The sequence below is a fragment of the Urocitellus parryii genome, chromosome 9, assembly GCF_045843805.1.
Source record: "Urocitellus parryii isolate mUroPar1 chromosome 9, mUroPar1.hap1, whole genome shotgun sequence".
Lineage (NCBI taxonomy): Eukaryota > Metazoa > Chordata > Mammalia > Rodentia > Sciuridae > Urocitellus > Urocitellus parryii.
In genome coordinates, this window is record NC_135539.1 from 111,403,603 (window position 1) to 111,421,607 (window position 18,005).

At 45.4% G+C, this 18,005-nt stretch overlaps 1 protein-coding gene and 1 long non-coding RNA gene across 2 annotated transcripts in view; one reads left to right on the forward strand and one right to left on the reverse strand.

The window, feature by feature from the left end:
- Mapkapk2 (MAPK activated protein kinase 2) overlaps positions 1-1,765 on the reverse strand; it is a 44,352-nt gene extending 42,587 nt beyond the window's left edge. The window contains exon 1 of the mRNA XM_026387409.2: positions 1,281-1,765. Within this exon, the coding sequence (XP_026243194.1) occupies positions 1,281-1,544 (264 nt within the window). The 5' untranslated portion in view covers positions 1,545-1,765. The remainder of the gene's footprint in view (positions 1-1,280) is intronic.
- Positions 1,766-8,389: 6,624 nt separating this feature from the next.
- Positions 8,390-11,445, forward strand: LOC113181772 (uncharacterized). Its single transcript, XR_003300628.2, has 3 exons — positions 8,390-8,481; positions 9,890-10,037; positions 10,287-11,445. It is a non-coding gene; the product is annotated as an uncharacterized LOC113181772 (long non-coding RNA).
- Positions 11,446-18,005: the final 6,560 nt, after the last annotated feature.

The following is an 18,005-nucleotide window of genomic DNA, read 5'->3' on the forward strand; positions in this document are numbered from 1 at the left end:
ACAACTCATATCTGGGTTTAATGTTTGATAACTGAAATACAGCTAGCTGTGTGGGCTGAAAGGGAAGAGGAAAATATAACACAGGAAGTATTTCCCTCCTCCAATCATTAAGACACCCCAGGGGAAAGAGACCTGCCCTGTCACCTTTAGAGATGTGGTTGGACCTGAAACACTTCTGAGAAGTGAACCTTTTTGGTGACCCTGAACGACCGGCTCACACTCCATCACATCAGACCTCCAAGTCCATTCCGTTTAACTTCTGAAGTAAGTGGTGTTGCCACGAATCCCCATCTCTCCCTCCCATACCCCCTCCAAAAAAAAAAAAAAAAAAAGAAAAGAAAAGCTTGGGTTTCCCCAGTCCAAGAATAGCGTTTCCTCCTGCTGTCCATCACTCACCCGAGGCTGGGACCTAAGAGGCTGTCTCGGGTTTGCGGAATCAGCGCCTGGCCAAGCTGAAGCTTGTAGACTGGGTTTACAAAGACCAATGGAGCTATGGAAACAGCAGACAACGCGCCCCGTAGCCTGCTAGCCTCCCATCTGGGGCCTCACAGGCACTGGAGGTAGGAGGGGGCCTGCTCCGGGATCAAAACAATCCCTCCCCCGCGCGCGGAGGACGGCGTCCCCGCGGAATCTCCAGCCCCGCGCCTCCTGGGCGGGTGCGCCCCACCGCGGCACGGCCGCCCTCGCAAGGCCCAGGGAAGTGAAATCACACATTCCGCCTCCCAAATAAGGAGCGAGGCTAAATAAACCTCTGAGATCCGACTTCTCCAAACCAACCGACCAACCAGCTCAATGAGTAATGGGTCTTTTGTGCCCGCAGAAAGAAAGAATGGAGGGAGGGAAAGATTAGGAGCCACAAGCCCCGAGAATCACTTCCTTGAGATCTGGTGAAATAAGCAGAAGTGGTCCCCAAGACAGACCGTTGCGACTCGGCTGGATCCCGCTCAAACCCCAAAATGGCAGAGTCCCCACGAGTCCTCTAGAGTCCCCGCCACTCACTCCCGGAGGTGACCGGAAACTCGGTCTCCGTGGCGAGGTCTGCCGGGACCCGACCTTCGCCGTCACCCTCCAGCCTCTCGTCCCGCCCCTCGGGGCACCTCGGGCACCCTGACCGGGCAGCCCCGCCGCGGCCCCACAGTCGCCGGGGACACCCTGTCCGAGGTGAGGGTCAGCACCCAGCGCTGACCGCCCGTGCACTGCGGCCGCTTCAGCGAGCTGGGGATCCGTTCCCGGAACCCCTTTCCGACCTCGTCCTCCCCTTCCCCGGGCCCCAGACCTACTTTGAGAGCGAATTTCTCCTGGGTCCTCTTGTTGAAGATCTGCAAAACTTTCCCGTTGATGCCCAGTCCCAGGACCTGGCTGGTGACCTTGTAGTCGTCGATGATGGCGTTCTTCTTGATCTGCAAGCTCGACTTGACGTGGAACTGGGGGAACTGCTGTGGGGGCAGCGGCGGTGGCTGGGCCGGGGCGGGGGGCTGCGGGGGCGGCGGCGGCGGGTTGGGGAACAGCACCGGCGGGGTCTGGCCTTGGGAGTTGGACAGCATGGTGCCCGGAGACGCGGGCGCAGAGGCGGGAGGGCCCGCGGCCGCCCCCTCCTCCGGCTCGGGACGGGGTCCCCGCCACCCCCCGCCCGGCTGCGAAGTTTGCTCCGGGCTGGAGCCGGCTTCCCCGCCCCGGCCCGGCTCCAGGCTCGGCGGGTCGCGGGGCTCCGTGGGTCCCGCCGTGCGCCGCTGGCGCCCACCGGCCCAGTTCCCTCCCTCCCTCCCTCCCCCCGGGGGCCTGGCGCTCCGGGGAACGCGGGACGGCGGGGGCCCGGCCCGGGGGGAAGCGGCCGCGCGACAATATACCCAGCCCCGGGGCCGGCGGCCGCGTCACAGGCTCGTCTGCGTCCGGGGCCGGTCCTTAAAGGGGAGGTTCAGGGGGGTGGGGCTTGGGGAGGCGTTGGTGTGGGGGAGGGGCGCGCCTTAAAGGGGAGGATACGAGGCTCCGGGGAGAGGAGGGAACCCTGCTGGGCTGTGGGGGTAGGGGCTAGGGGCTGGAGGCTGGAGGTTCAGAGACATGAGAGGGAACGAAGAAATCCTAGTTTTTAACAGAAGACACGTAAAGGAAAGGGAGTCCTATGAAAGTCACTCATTCCGATGGAAAATCTACTGTTTTCCAAGTTGTCTGGACCTTTTAGACAGCAGCAAAGAATAGGGAGAGGGGCTGTAGTTTGAAGGAGAGGGATGACTGGTAAGAATGCTGCTAGATAAGACCTCAAGGGTGAGATGGAGTTGCAGAGGCCATTCATTCCAGGAACAAGTGTCAGGCAAACATTCAGTTGTTTTCCTAACTGGAACATTTTCCTCTAAGTTTTACATCTCTTTTCTCATTACTGTTTTCAGTAAAGATTTATTACCCTGTAACCAGGAACAATGTAGTAGTTGTGCCTTGGAACATATTTATGTAAATAAACTGAAAGGAACACAGGATGAGAAGAGGATGAGTGAAGCTAGAGGCGGCCTGAATTCTACCCCCCCCCCCAGCCTTCCCTGTTGATCTGCTGTGTGATCCTAAACACCTCTGGCACTTCTCTCTATGGGAAGAACAGCTGTATCTTTTCATATACTTCTGGACAGAATCCGATGGGATAATGTAGCAAAGGGGAAGCTCTGGGAAATGGTTCTGATTTCCAATGTGGAAAAATTAGTCCCTGAGCCTACAGCTATAAGGAGAAGTGGGTACTGTTAAAGAACTTTGCCTACTTCTAAACTGGGTTAACAAACCCCAGGTCTCTAAGGAAGATACCAAAGATCTAGCTGAACCCCATAGCATAGTCTAGTTCAGGAAGGGGACTGGGGAGGCCCAGACTTTAAACTGCCAGAGGGTCTCTACACACATTGTGGTGGGATTTGGGGATGATCATTAAATACATTCCTGCTGGCCTCCCTGCTTTTACCAGTAAAACAGTTGAGAAATGAGACAACGGGAATAAAACAAGTGAGGACAAAACCTCAACTTAATTATAATCCTGCCAAATTAGAGAATGAGGCTTGACCTATAGCCACACATGGCCCCTAATATATACCAACAAAACTCTGGAGAGAAGAGAGCATCCTTTAAAAAGAGCCCATGGGGACACAGTCCTGGTGGGTAAGGCACAGGCACAAATGTCTCCTTCCTCCTCGGGACTCAAGAATGAAGGATGGAGTGAAATGCCAGAGTCACCCTCCCAGATCTGTCCCTTCCAGGACAGCAGGGCTCACCCATGGACCAAAGAGGAAAATGATTTCACTAATATAAATAGCTGCTCTTGTCAAGCAGCACTTATTTAGTGCCTACTGCATACAAGGTGCTATGCTTACCCCTGAGGTTATGAACAGTATTAATCTGGTGGCGAAGGAGACAGATGCAGGCAGACCTGGGAGGGGAAGGCGGAGGGATTCAATTCTGTCTGCAGCTGCCCAGAGCTTCCTCCTAGGCTGCAGGATAGGTAGGGGTCCAGGGCCCTGGGATTCCCCCGATTCTTCAAAGACTCTAACTTAGGCTACAGGGAATGGAAAATGCTGTGGCCTTGCCAGTTCTGCAGATTGCTGTCCCATCCAGGAAGCACACACAAAGATGTCCCGGGCCTGAGGAAGGAATATAGGGATAAGGAAGAGGAAGGCTTCAACTGCTCAGACTTTTCCTCAGGTGGAAGGGGGTCCCTGGTGTGGTCTGCCCAGGGCTCTGAGTTGGTCCTTTGCAGAAATTCACTGGGGCCTTCCTGGTACTTGAACCAACTCCTTTCCACAAGGCTGGAAAGAAAATAAGTTCATTTGCCCTTTCAGAGGCGGCAAGGTACACTGGGAAAACCACAGAATCCAGGGTCGAATAAGCAGAAGGGTCTCCAGACACATTATCTTTGAGAAGCCACTTAACCTCTCTGTATCCGGAGGGTCGGAGGGGGGTGGGGGGAATCTACTTTCAGGGATGAGTGAGAATTAAGTGAGAGTATTTATGAGAACTTTTCATAAAGCATAGCTATCAGTTATCATGCTATATTAAATATCACCATTGCTCAGGCATGATTGGCTTGCTCCTCTACTCTGTGTCCGATGCTTAGGGACCTGTCCCTGACTCAAAACCACCATTCTACCTACATGGAGTTCTGGGGAGATGCTTTGCACTTCTTCTGGCCTATAGAAAAGTATTTCATTTATCATTACAATAGCACTGTGAGGTAGGCAGGGCAGATGTTATTATCACTATTGTACAGATGAGAAAGAACAAACTGGGGTGCAAGGGGCCTTCACGTATCTAACCAGTATCAGAAGAGAACTTACCACTCAGGATCTCTTGCCGAGGGTTTCCTCCTGCAGTTCATCCCCTCAGTTATCATCCAGTAGGCATTTGTACTGTTATATGCCAGGGCACTTTGTACTTCTGTGTTGCATTCATGTACATGTGTTTTCTGAGTATTTATTGTGTGTACAGTCTCCACACACTGCATTATGTATCCTGGGAGTCTTCTATGGCCCATTTAGCCCTTGATAACTCTAGGAGGAATCCCCAGCTGGGTTTCGATTGACCAATTATTCCTAGGTCATCACGCTTCTGCATCTCTGGGCCATCTGTTATGAACTACTTAAAAAACTTCCAAAATTGGAAGTCTAGGTTCAATAGTACATGCGTGTAATCTCAGCAATTCAGGAGGCTGAGGCAGGAGATCACAAGTTCAAGGCCAGACTCAATTTAGTGAGACTTTCTCAAAATAAAAAAATTTAAAAGGCTGGAGATGTAGCTCAGTGGCAAAGCATCCCTGGGTGCACTACAAAAAAAAAAAAAAAAAGTTGGAAGTTGGAATGGAGATGTAGCTCAGTAGTGCAGCACATGCTTAGCACATGTGAGGTGTTAGATTCAATCTCCAGCACCTTGCACACAAAAACAGTTGAAATCTATACAAATAGATTTCTATTTTTGTCTACTGTTGACACACAAACACACAATCCCTGCAAGACAGCACACACAAAGGCAATTTAAGAAACTCAGGGATATAGAATTGGATTAATTATAATCCTCAGTTCATGATATAACTTGGTCATTGGATCATTGGATCTATTTAGTAAGTTTCAATAATGCAGTAGGCATCTGTGAACCACTACTCAAAATAAGAACCAGGAATTTGACAATAACATACACTGAAGGAGATGATTCCTCTACCTTCAAGCCATCCTTGCATATGTTACTCAAAATAACCATTATCCTGAATCCTATGCTCATTTTTCCCTTTTATGTAGTTTTATTTCATGAAGATGTTTGAAGGTATTATAAAAAGATGGAACTCAAAGTGTCTTAAAAAGGAAGATAGACTAGGAATTTAGAGAGCCCTCACAAATTCAGTGAGACTCTGTCTCATAATAAAACATACAAAGGGCTGGGGATAGGGGCTAGGGATGTGGCTCAAGCGGTAGCGCGCTCGCCTGGCATGCGTGCGGCCTGGGTTCGATCCTCAGCACCACATACAAACAAAGATATTGTGTGTTTCTTTCTCTCTCTCTCTCTCTCTCTCTCTCTCTCTCTCTCTCTCTCTCTCTTAAAAAAGAGGGGGCTAGGAATGTGCCTCAATGGTTAAGGAGGAGGAGGAGGAGGAGGAGGAGGAGGGGAGAGAAGAGATAAATGAGTGACTTCATCAGCAAGATGCAATTAAAATAAGAAAACATCCTGGCATAGTTTCAAAGTATCCTCCACCTTCTCATGGTGATGATGATAACGATGATGATGACAATGATTATTGAGTGACCAACACTGTGGTCAGCTCTCTAGTTGCCTTGTCTCGGCTAAATCTCATAAGGATCTGTAGCTGAGATTGTTAGCTCACTCCCCAAGATAATGCCTATTTTTCCCCTCTTTGACCATGAAGAACCCCCAATATTTAGCTAAGCATGAGACTACCTGAAATAAAACACACTTCCCAATTCCTCAAACTCCATTACTACTGATTGCATTCATGAGATTTAATTTCTGACAATGACTTGTAAATGGAAATAGTTGAGGAAAAGAGATGGCTCTTCCTCCCTCTCCTCTTTTCTCCTTCCTGTTGGCTGGAAAGAAAATTTAATGGCTAGTGCTTGAGCAACCCTCATTGTCCATGAAGTAGACTACAGGTTGTGGATGGGAAGCACAGATCCATCTTCTCAGCCCTGAACCGCCCTGAACTAGAACTCAACCTCATGAGGTATGTACTTTTATCCTCACATATGTACTATATAAAGGAGAAAAACTGAGTTCTAGAGAAATTAAATAACTCTCCAAGGGTCATTCAGTTATGAAAGGAAAAAATTCAAGTATTTCTGACCCAAAGTTCATATATATGTCCTCTACTAAAAGTCCTGAGCAGAAATATAACCGCATATTCTTCTTGATGTCTGAAATATGGTGCCTATCATTCCTGGGCAGGAATAACCTAAGAGGTTTAGACTACACTTGCTGTTTTAGATCAACTCTCGCACACCCCAATTTCCCTCAATCTTGGCCTAATCTATTACAGAGCTTAGGTCTGTGTTCATTTGTACGGCTGGGTGCTATTACAGGAGTCCATGATAATCTCTCTATCAAAACTTCTCCACCCTGCCTTCACACCATCAAGGAGTATACATTTCCTAATTTACTATGATGTGGCATTATGGGTGGACGATCGAGAGTAGAAATCTGTGGAGGTGGATTTCTTGAAAATGTCCAGATAGGATCTCTGGATGAGATAGTCATTTATAGGCTAGTGGACCTTAGACAAGATACTGCAGGATAGGATGTCCTCTGAAATCTCATCCTTGAAAAGTTCAATGACTTGACGCCAAGGAGAGATAAGCAGTCTTCATGTCATAGGCTAGTATTTCTTAGATAAAAATGAAAAATTTTCCAAAGAAACAGTGACAGATACTAGGAATCATTAGTCACAAAAATTTCTGATCCAGAAAAATGACTTCACTACTTTAGTCTCAATGATATCTGTCATCCCTTCCATCATACCTCTTCTGAAGGTGCTAAGGGCTTATTACCCAAAGTGTCATCAACAATGCCCTTCATGAGAACATTCCTGGGCCAAAGAAATGCTCTGCTCTTCCATTGGCAATGCCCTTGTCTGTACCAATCCTTTCGACCGTTTAAGCCACAGCAAGGAGCAGCTGTAGCAGTGGTTAGGAATGAGAATGGAAAGAGAAAGAAGGAAGTACCCAAAGGGAACGGAAACTTTACCTCTGCACATCAACAGACATAACATGGTCTAAAGGGACTACAAACGAGACTAATTAGGATTATAGGATGCCTAATTATGATCCTGCCTATTAGTAGGAGATGTATAGGTGAGAGAGGCAAATATCCACATGGATTCAAGAAGGTTCAAGGCTGTGTTCCCATGCTACAGGTTCTGCCCCCATCTATCCTATGTCTGGCACATCACTTGCCACTCAGATAAACATGCAACCTGGATAATAAATTGGGGAAGGGAGAAAAGAAAAGGGAACTTGCTGTCCAGGAACACAACCAGGGTGGGTCAACTGAAAAGATCAGTCAGCAGATCTTGCTGGGTGACCAAGTAACGCCTGGGATTTTTCTCCTTTCTTAGGATAAATAAATGGAAGTGAGAGGGAAGAGATGTCCACGTGTGTACAGGGAATGAGGAGTTTTCCTAAGGGTAGAACGAAAAATGAGAACATAATTTTGAGGTAGCAGAGCATACAAGAATCAAGCCTAGGGTTCTGATCCTAGCAGCACCACACTATTTCTTTGAATAATAAAGGAGGAGATCGTATTCCCTAGATTTAATAGATGAACAACATTTTGGACTGTTCTTGACACAAGGTAATTGGCTTTTGTAAATGTGAGCTATTGTTATATGATAGGTGCTCTCATAAGAATCATCCCATCCAATCCTCTTGACAATGCTCTAAGTGGTATTATTTCTGCTGTTTTCATCCTGAAAAAAATACTATGGTTCAGATCTGAGTCAGTGGTGCAGGTTTGTATTCCCAGCTACTCAGAAGACTGAGGAGGCAGGAGAATACCGAGTTCAAGGTCAACCTCAACAACTTACTTAGAAACTGTCTCAGAATTAAAAAAATAAAAAATAAAAACAATTGGGGATTTAGCTCAGTGATAAGAATCCCTGGATTCAATGTCCAGTACTAGAATTTTTTTTAAATGTGGCTTAGAAAAATCAAGTAATCAGCTGTCATAGTTTAAATCTTGAATGTCCTCCGAAGACCTATGCTTGGTTCTCAACCCATGGTGCTATTGAGAAGTGGAGGGGCCCTTAGGAAGTGGGGCCCAAAGGGAGGTTTTAGGGTCACTGGGACTGTGTCCTCAAAGAGGATTGTGGGACACTAGTCTTTTTCTCTTTCTCTTTCCTTCCAACCACAAGGTAAACAGGTCGCCTCAGTGGTATGCTCCCCACCAGGATGTACTACCTTGCCTCGGGCCCAGAAGTAGCAGGGCCAACCACCATGGACTGAAACCTCCAAAACTGTGAGCCAAAACAAACATTTCCTTTTTTAAACTTGATTATCTCAGGGTTTTTGTTTTGTTTTGTTTTGTTTTGTTTGTTTTTGTTTTGTTTACAGTAATGGAAAGCTAGCTATCACACCAGCCAAAGTCCTTCAACAACTGGAGGGGCAAATCAGAATTCTAATGCCCTTGTCCAAAAAAGAGCATTGGTTGGAATTCTGATTCATCCCTTCTGGTTGTAGAAAGTCATTTAAGCAGTAATGAATGAGAGATCCTAGCATTTCTAAGCTTTTGAGGAAGGACCTAAACAGATGAGGTATATGTTATATATTCAGGTTGCACATCCCTTATCTGAAATGCTTGGGACCAGAAGTGTTTTAGATCTAAGAGGTTTTTTTGTTTGTTTTGCTTTGTTTTATGGGTTTGGGAATATTTTGAGTGTTCCTAATTTTGAACTCCAACAAAATCCACAATATTCAAAAATTTGAAGCCTTTTGAGCATCTTGTCAGGGCTCAAAAAGTTTGGATTTCATATTTTTGAATAAGGATGCTCAAGCTGCACTGTTTTGTTCTTGCTCATCCCATGACGGATAAGGTAGGAGCTAAGCTTTCCCTGACATTTCTCATAAAGTTGTGAAAACTGCAACATTGTAGAGATTAAAAGGATACACGGAGATTTCCTCATTTGTCCCCTTCCTCCTCCAAGGACCACATGTACACCATCATATAGGCAGGTGTGTGACCTTAAAAACTCTCAACTCACAAAATTTCTGGTGCCTTTTTACACCACAAGAGGAAGTTCTGGTTTTTGTGTGGTCCTTGTAGCATACGTTACGGGCAAGTCCCTTTCCTTCCTAGAAGTGCATTCATTGATTCTGAGGAAAGATTGACCCATGGCCCTGGATAAATGTCTAGAGCCTCCTCCAGTTGGGTAGTCTGAGACCTGCATCTACCCCCCCCCCCCATTAACTTCCTGTCCCCTTTCATGGCAACAAACATTGACTGAGCACCAGTTAGTGTGAGATGTGCTGGGAATGCCAGACACCTGTATTGTATGGGTCCCCTAGTGGAGGTGCTGGACAACTCTAAGTGCTTTGTCACACCACACACATATGTACATATGGTGGTCAAAGGTGTGTATATATGTAAACTATACACAAAATTTACCATTTAACCATTTTTCAACACACAATTCAGTAGTATTGAGTCCATTCGCATTGTTATGGAACCATCACTACCATCTACTTCCAGAATTCTTTTTATCTTGCAAAAACTGAAACTCTATCTATTAAACAATAGCTCCCATTCTCCCCTCCTTCCAGCCCCTGACAACTACCATTTGACTTTCTATCTCTATGAATTTGCATATTTACCTCGGATAAATGAATTCATACAATAGTTGGCCTTTTGTTCTGGCTTCTTTCTTCAGCATTATGCTTTCCAATCCATCCATGTTGTATCCTGCATCAGAATTTCCTAAGGCTGAATGTTATTCTGCTCTACGCATATACTGCATTCTGTTTATCCATTCATCCATCAATGGGCACTTGAGTTGCTTATTTGCTGCTGCAAATAAGGTCAGTATGAATGTGTGTACACCTATCCATTTGAGTCTTCACTTTTAATTCCTATGGGTATATCCCCGGAAGTGGGATTGCTAGATCATGTGGTGATTCTATGTTTAACTTTTTGAGGAAGCTACCTAGTGTTTTTCCATAACAGCTGCACCATTTTACATTCTCACCAGCTGTGCACAAGGGTTTCAGAATCTCCACACTTTAGCCAACTCTTGTTATTTATTTTTGTTATGTTTGTTTTATTAATAGCATCCTAGTGGAAGTGGCCTTGAAAAGGATTAAGCACGGTGCTCCAGCACTCAAAAATGGAAGAGATTTATCTAGGAAGCCCAAAGGAGTGACATTTACCTGAGCCTCGAAAGATAAGCAAGAATTCTTCAGGAAGAGGAGGAAAACCACACAGGAGAAAGAGCTTAACATGCACACAGAAGTGGAGAGAGACGAAAATTTGTATGGCCTATTTAGAAGCACAAGTAGGGTCAGCACGGCCTGGGCTGGAATGTAGTTTATAGGGCAGAATGTCAAGATGTGAGGCATGAGCCAGGTACAGTGGTCTATGCCTGTAATCCTAGCGGTGAGGGAGGCTGAGGCCCAAGGATCACAAGTTCAAAGCCAGACTCTGCAAAAGTGAGGTATTAAGGAACTCAGTGAGATCCTGCCTCTAAATAAAATACACAATAGGGCTGGGGATGGGGCTCAGTGGTTGATTGCCTCAGAGTTCAATCCCCAGCAGCCCACCACCAAAAAAAAAAGAAAGAAAGAAAAGATGTGAAGCATGAGACAGAGTCAAGAGCTAGAAATTCCACTCAGGTTTTGGACTTTGGAAAACGGGGAGATATTGGTAATGTATATGAAAGTGCTGTATAAATTGTAACATTTTATGATGTAAGAATTTAGAATGATTAAATATGTAGTTCAGTGGCATTATTACCGCCACATTATGTGGCCCTCACCACCATTCATCTCCAGAACTCTTTTCATCTGGAAAAACGGAAACTGTACCTGTTCCACAATGGCTCCCTTTCCCCACCAGCATGATGCCCAGGAAGTGATGGCAGTTTCTGGCACCTATCTGGTAGGACACTGGCTCCCCAGGGTGCTGAAACTGGTCCATTCCCTCCCTGTTGGCTCCCAAGTACAAAGGTAAGTGAGTAGCACAGATGGTCCACCCCTGTTAACTTTTCAGGGTCAGAAAAGGATACTGCTGTCCTGTACCTGGGAGAGTTGTGGCCTTTCAGGCAGTGAGGACCTCCCTCCTGGCTGATGGCACACAACATCAGGGCCCCATATTATAAGATTCTGAGTCACTCAGACTCAGAAAATCTTTAAGCCAAGCCACTACCCACCTTTGACAGTCCCTTCTCAGCCTACCTTACTTGGTCCAAAGGATGCCATCTTGATGCTGTTGTCTCACTGTCCCTTCTGCCATGAGGACAGAAGTAAAAAGATGTTCTTTGTATTTGATCTATAAGAAATGTACGAATCTTAGAATTTTTTCTTTGTATGCATGTGTGTTGTTTTGTTTCATTTTGTTTTAAAATTTTTGATACATGCTCATGGTACAAAATACAAAAAGTCAAAATGTTGTATATAGTAAAATGTCTTTTTCTCTTCCACCCAAACCACCCCCAACCCCAGTCACACAGTTCTCCCCCCAGTTTTCTTCTTGTATCCTTCTAGACGTATTTAAGTCAGTCCAACTTATCCACCCAGGAATTAGCAGAGATTATGTTTGGCCTAAATCCCAGGAGATTTGATCCTATGGTCAGAAGTCACATTGTTAAGAGGAAAATCTTGGTCCAGGCCATGCACGCAAAGTCAGACGCTCTGATAGCCCAGTGCAGCCCCTGTTCCCGAGTTCCTGGGATCAAGGCACCTCACAGGAATATGAGGCTTCTCCTGGCATCATTGAGAGAAGTGTACCTGAGAATTCTCCTGATGGAGGGATAGAGTAGGAGTTGGGCACATGAGAAAGGAAGAAGGGAGACCAGTTCTGAAAAAGGAGAGATGGAGAAGGACACTACTCTGGTCATCTCCCCAGAGCTGACTGATTAAACATTTGTATTTGAAGATCAAGCTGGTGCCAAGTCCCCTCTAACTCAGGCCAAGAATGACCAGAAGGGGAGCCAAGAGGGGCCTGTGGGCAGCCTCTCCTCTAGGCCTTCCCCAGGCAGGTCAGGGCTGAGCAGAGGTGTTTCTTCATGTCTTGGTGTAATCATAGCTGCCTGGCCAGGGCTCCCGCCCGCGTCACTGCCCAGGAATCTGGTTCTTGTTTACCATGAAGAACTGTGGTTATTACAGAACCCAGTGGCCCTACTCCAGCTTCCCAGAGAGCTTATAGAAGAGCTCAAGACTCCGACAAGGAGAATTGATGAGTAGGAGATCCAGTGAGCTACCCAGGATCCTAGCCCTCCCAGGGCTTCCTTACCAAGACAGGGACCAGAGGGATTCCAGGACCTTCCCCTGCCAAGACACCTCGGGCCTCTTCCTATAGAATTGGGAAAAGAAAAAACAGGGAAGCAGGAGAAAACAAAGTAGAAAATGGGCAAGAAACCAGGAAGAACTGAGTTCAGTGTGACAGTACCTATCGTGTACTTGCTTTGTGTTAGGTGCTGGGTATAGTTCCGTGGTGGAGAGCTTCCCTCGCGTGTGTGAGGCTCTGGGTTGATCCCCAGCACCACGCCACCAAAAAAAAAAAAAAAAAAAAAAAAGTAACAGAAGCCTGGAAAGGGTGTGGACTGTGAACCCTCTGACATTTATGTTCTGCTAACCTTGTCTCTATCCCCAGTGGCTTGCCAAATGTCTGTCACATAGTATGGCACTTGTATATTTGCTGGATGAATGAATTGGAGGCTGGTGAATGGCAGACAAAGGTAAATAAAGAAAGGTTGGGACAACATTTAGTTTCTGAGATGACTGTGGTCCCGTGTGTTGACTCCGTCCATGCTCCAGAAGAGCCCTACCACGTATGACTAAAATCCTTCCAGGGGCCCAGATGAGGACACTGGGGCCCAGTTCATCTAAATGATTTCAAGTAAGGCTTGGAGAGGGGGATCTGAATGCAGGAAGCAAGGACCCAACACCATGATCTCCAAATGGAGAGATCTGCAGCTGTTTGGGGACAGAGAGCTCCGTAGTAGAGGTTTTCTTCAACCATTTCCCCTGCCATGATTCAGATCCCCATCTCAACCCCCAGATGTGCATCTATGGACCCCTATTCTATACTCAGAAAGCCCAGCAGACATGAAGACTATCATTTCTGTCATGAATGTCATGCAGACCAAATGCATCACATATGTCATGTGTCATTTTTGTCCCACATGTCATTTTTAGCTCCTGTAACATTTTTTTCATGGTGTCACCATTTTCTGCACATGTCACTAATCACACCTGTGTCATCTTTCTCACATATGATTTTGGTAATGTGTCTCCTTTTTTGCCTGTATGTCATGTCTCACAAATGACACAAGTGTCATTTTTCTCAATGTCTTTTGTTTATTTGTTTGTTTGTTTTGGGGATTGAGCTCAGGGGCTCTTGATCACTGAGCCCCATCCCCAGCCCTATTTTGTATTTTATTTAGAGACAGGGCTCATTGAGTTCCTTAGAGCCTCACTTTTTCGGAGGCTGGCTATGAATTCACAATCCTTCTGCCTCAGCCTCCTGAGCCACTGAGATAACAGGCGTGCACCACCACACTCAGCCCCTACTTGTCATTTTTCACATGCATGTCACAGGCACCATTTTGGTGTGTCATTTGTGCCACCTGTCACACGTGTCATTCCGTGTGTCATGTAAAATGTGTTTTGTGGGGGCCATTTTTTATCCATGTCATTCTTCATACTTTTCACCTACGGCATTTTTGCATGCACTTCATTTTTGTCACAGGCCACATGTATCCATGACATAAGTGACACATGTGACAGCAGTGGCACACAACTTTTGTCTGTGTCACTTTTGTCATGCATCTTCTGTATCATGTGTTGCTTTCAACATGTGTCACATGTGTTGTGTGTCAGGTGTGACCTGCTTAGTATGTTTCATGTATTCTAATAAGTTGTATCATGTCATGTCAGGTATATCAGGTCAGGTTCTGTTCTGTTACTATTTTATGCTATGTCGTGCTGTTTTTGTGGTAAGAACACTTAACACAGGGGTGAGGTTGTGGCTCAGAGGAACAGCACTCGCCTGGCATGCATGAGGCACTGGATTCGATCCTCAGCACCACATAAAAATAAAATAAAGATATTGTGTCCACCTACAACTAAAAAGTAAATGTTAAAAAAAAACACTTAACATGAAATTTTCCCTCAGCAAATCTTTAAGTGGACAAAACATTATTGACTTTAGATTCAGTGTTGTGCAGATGTCTAGAGTTTATAATCTTGCTTGCCTGAAACTTTATGCCCATATTCTACTGACTTCCTATTTCTCCCTCTCCCTAGCTCCTGGCAGTCAACAGTCTATTCTTTGATTTCATGCAATTGACTTCAAATACCTTAAATAAGTGGAATCTACATAATATGTCTTTCTGTGACAGGCTTGTTTTACTTAATATAATTTTCTCAAGGTTTGTCCACATTATCTTATAATGAGACATTTCCTCTGATATCCCATTTTTTAAGTCCATTCCTCTATTAATGTACATTTAGGTTATCTCTACATCTTGGCTATTATGAACAGTGCTACAATAAACAATGAGTACAACTACGTATTTTCTTAAGCCAAGATTTTAAAATACTAATTTGTTCAAGATTTTGGTGTGAAAGATATAAAAAGATGTGGGCCCCAGGGACCAGGACAGAAGCGCAATGTCTTGAATGGGTAAAGTGCTCTCTCCTTCCTCTCTTTCCTCCCCTTCCTTAACACCTCCTCCTCCTCCCTTGTTCTGTGGATATTATTCAAATGAGAAGGTATTTCTGAAACTCCAGTTTGTTTCATTTACTCCCCACACAGCTGTCTGCTCTTTTATTCCTGGGAAGTTGAGCTTCCAAGGTACTATGAAAATCAGGTCATTTTCACTGTTTTTCAATGTTTCCAGAGGCCAGAGTGCCACAAATGGAATGTCAACATGGGATAATTGCATTGGCCCTGACATGCTGTTTTCGGACTACCATTTATCCATAATCGATTCCTGAGGAAAAGACAAAGGACATGAATAATCAACCAAGCAGATGGAGTGTCAGGCAGCCAGGCCAGGAGAGAAAACACGGCTCCCTGAAGAGAGAAGGAAGAAAGGCCTCTGGCCCTTGGAATATGTCCACTGTGGGGAAAAACTGGCTGGAGAAAGGCGCACGGCTCAGACCTGACCTGGGCAGATAAGATGTGTGTAGCAGGAGCTAAGTGATCAGTGGCCTTGACCTTTTACACCTCTGACGGCCATGGGGAGCTCTCTGTAGGAAATGGGGAAGGAAGTAGTAAGGAAGCACCCCAAAGATATCACATGAAGGGGAAAAGACAAACATTAGAATAAGGCTGAAAGATCACCGAAAGTTCTGGAAACCACGTATTTAGAGACACTCCTTGTAACACACACACACACACAAACACACACACACACACACACACACACACACACACACACACACACACACGGTAGAGGTTGCCAGAGTCTATTTTCTCTGGCTGGCTTCTGCTTTGCCTTTAGGTCCAGCTGAGGAGATGAGGCCAGACATTTATCACTGGGCAGTTTCACTTCCTGTTTTCTCATGCTGAAAGCATCATCATCATCATCATCGTAATGATAATAATAATTCCACAGCCTTGCCTCTGCCTTCTGTTTACCTAGGGCCTCCCAGAAGTGTGTGTGTAAGTGGAAGTTGTGTGGGGGGATGTAGCCTGTCTCCACTGATTCACAGCTGAGGGGGGAGGCAGGCTTGGAGATCGGGTTGGGGGATAGCTAACCAGCAATGGAAATTATTAAGCTCCTTTTTTCAAAAGGAGGAATGTAAGTGGGTTGGTACTTCCCCAAATGACTATTTTGACCAAGGAGACATTTGTAAATCCCTTCTTCAGAGGGCCTCCAAAAAGAAATCCTTCTCTAAACCTTTTCATCCTCCAGTCTGCCCCAGTCAAGATAATTTTTGCCCAAAATCACACAGCAGATCAGGAGGGAAGATAGGACCAGACCAAATACTTCCTCTGCATCTATCAAGAGCTGTAATTAAGAAGGGAATTTCCAAATCTATGGGGAAGTTGCAAAGTTGTTAGGAAAAACCATAATTATTTCTGCCAAGGAAAAAAGTATGTAGTTCTTACAAACTCAAAACCCTAGGACAATGAGAGAGTCCTGAGAATGACTTGGGAATATCTAAGATTATGATGAGGGAAGGAGGGATAGCTTCCGGGCTCAGGTCAGGAAGGATCGCAGGTTCAGGGAGCAGAGGTGTAAGAGCTGTGCCTGAAGAACAAAGGTTGAGCACTTGCCAGGCTCTGGGAAATGAGAGGGGAGTGGAGGAAAGCGGGGGAGGGAGCCATTATCTTGATGACAAAGGTGACACAGTCCTCTTTAGGTCCTGCCCTCCCCTTGGGGATCTGAAGAGAAGGGGAGGGAGGGAGGAGGCAGGTGGCTTAAGAGTCCTTTCAAAATGAACAAAAAAAGACAGGTAAAGAGAAAAAATAGAACCACCAGAGAGACCTTCTAATTAATTAAAAGCCTCCCTCTCAACACAAATTCAGGCAGACACACACGCCACCCAGACACACCCTGAGACACTCTCTAACTACACTGAGAGAAAGAGAGGGTGTGATATCACACATTTACTTATTGTGATAATTATTGTTGCTGGATCTCTTTCCCCCACCAAAGAACAATCAAGAACCTGAGGCTGGATGATGAGTGGCAGGTTAAAAATGTGAAAATGAGAAAAGTCAACTGTGACCCCATGAACAATCAACCTCATGCTGTCAGAGTTGAATCAGTGCAGGGAGAGAATAATAATGACACTGAACTCCTTCCATGGTATTCACTCTGTGTCGGACACAGTTTTAAGTATTTTTCCACATATGTGTTCATTTAACACTTGCAGCAACTGTGAAATAGACAACTTCTATGCTGATGATATTGTTCATATTTGTTCATGCCCTCGTGGTCTTAGCATCACTGAGTCAGTCCAAGAGCCCAGTTCCTTAGTCCCTCACCTCTGCTCAAGACCAGTTTGAGCACCTAATTTGGAGGTCCCAGTGCAAAATGAAAAGGTAGAGTTCTTTGTTCAGAAATTAAGAATTTCAGGACAGTAACAGCAAACCATTAAACCTACTAAGCAAAGGTCTCTGTGTGACTACACTGGTCTTCACCCATGAAGCTGGTCCCAAATAGAACCTCCTGGAATTTTTGCAAAGAACTGTCTTTTATTATCTACTCTATACATGCCTAACTACCTCAAATACATTTGGCCTTCTGTGAAGAGCTTTGTTGAAGAAGGCATTCCTCAGCTAAAAGGTAGTTCAAATACCGTGATCTGAGTGACTCTGAAATCTCTCCTATTGCTGTATTAGGAGATTCATTCTTTCATTCATCTCTCCTCATACCCAACCTCTAAAGGGCTGGCAATTCTTGCTATATACCTGTATCCTACCCTCTTTTCCATCTCCTTTGCCAATGTCCTAGTTTTCTCTTGCCTAGAATATGCCACTGTATCCCTAAGTAGGTTTCCTTGCTTTCAACCTCATTTTCCAATCCATCCTTCATGCTGCTTATTTGGGGACTTTTCCCCTCCTACACTGTCAATATCTCCAAGGCAACTGCTCCATTCCCAGTTACCTGTGCATTTCCTCAGTGGCCCTAAGAGTTGCTCATGCTGGCTGGGTTATTTATGCAATGCCTCCCTTGGAAATACCTCTCCTTTCCCATCAGGCCCATGTTCTAGACTACAGCTCAGCCTTTTGAATTTAATCAAGACAGTGCTGCCCTTCAATCTAAATTCCAAAGGAAAGTATGACATCCAAAGTCTGATCTCACACTAAGGGTG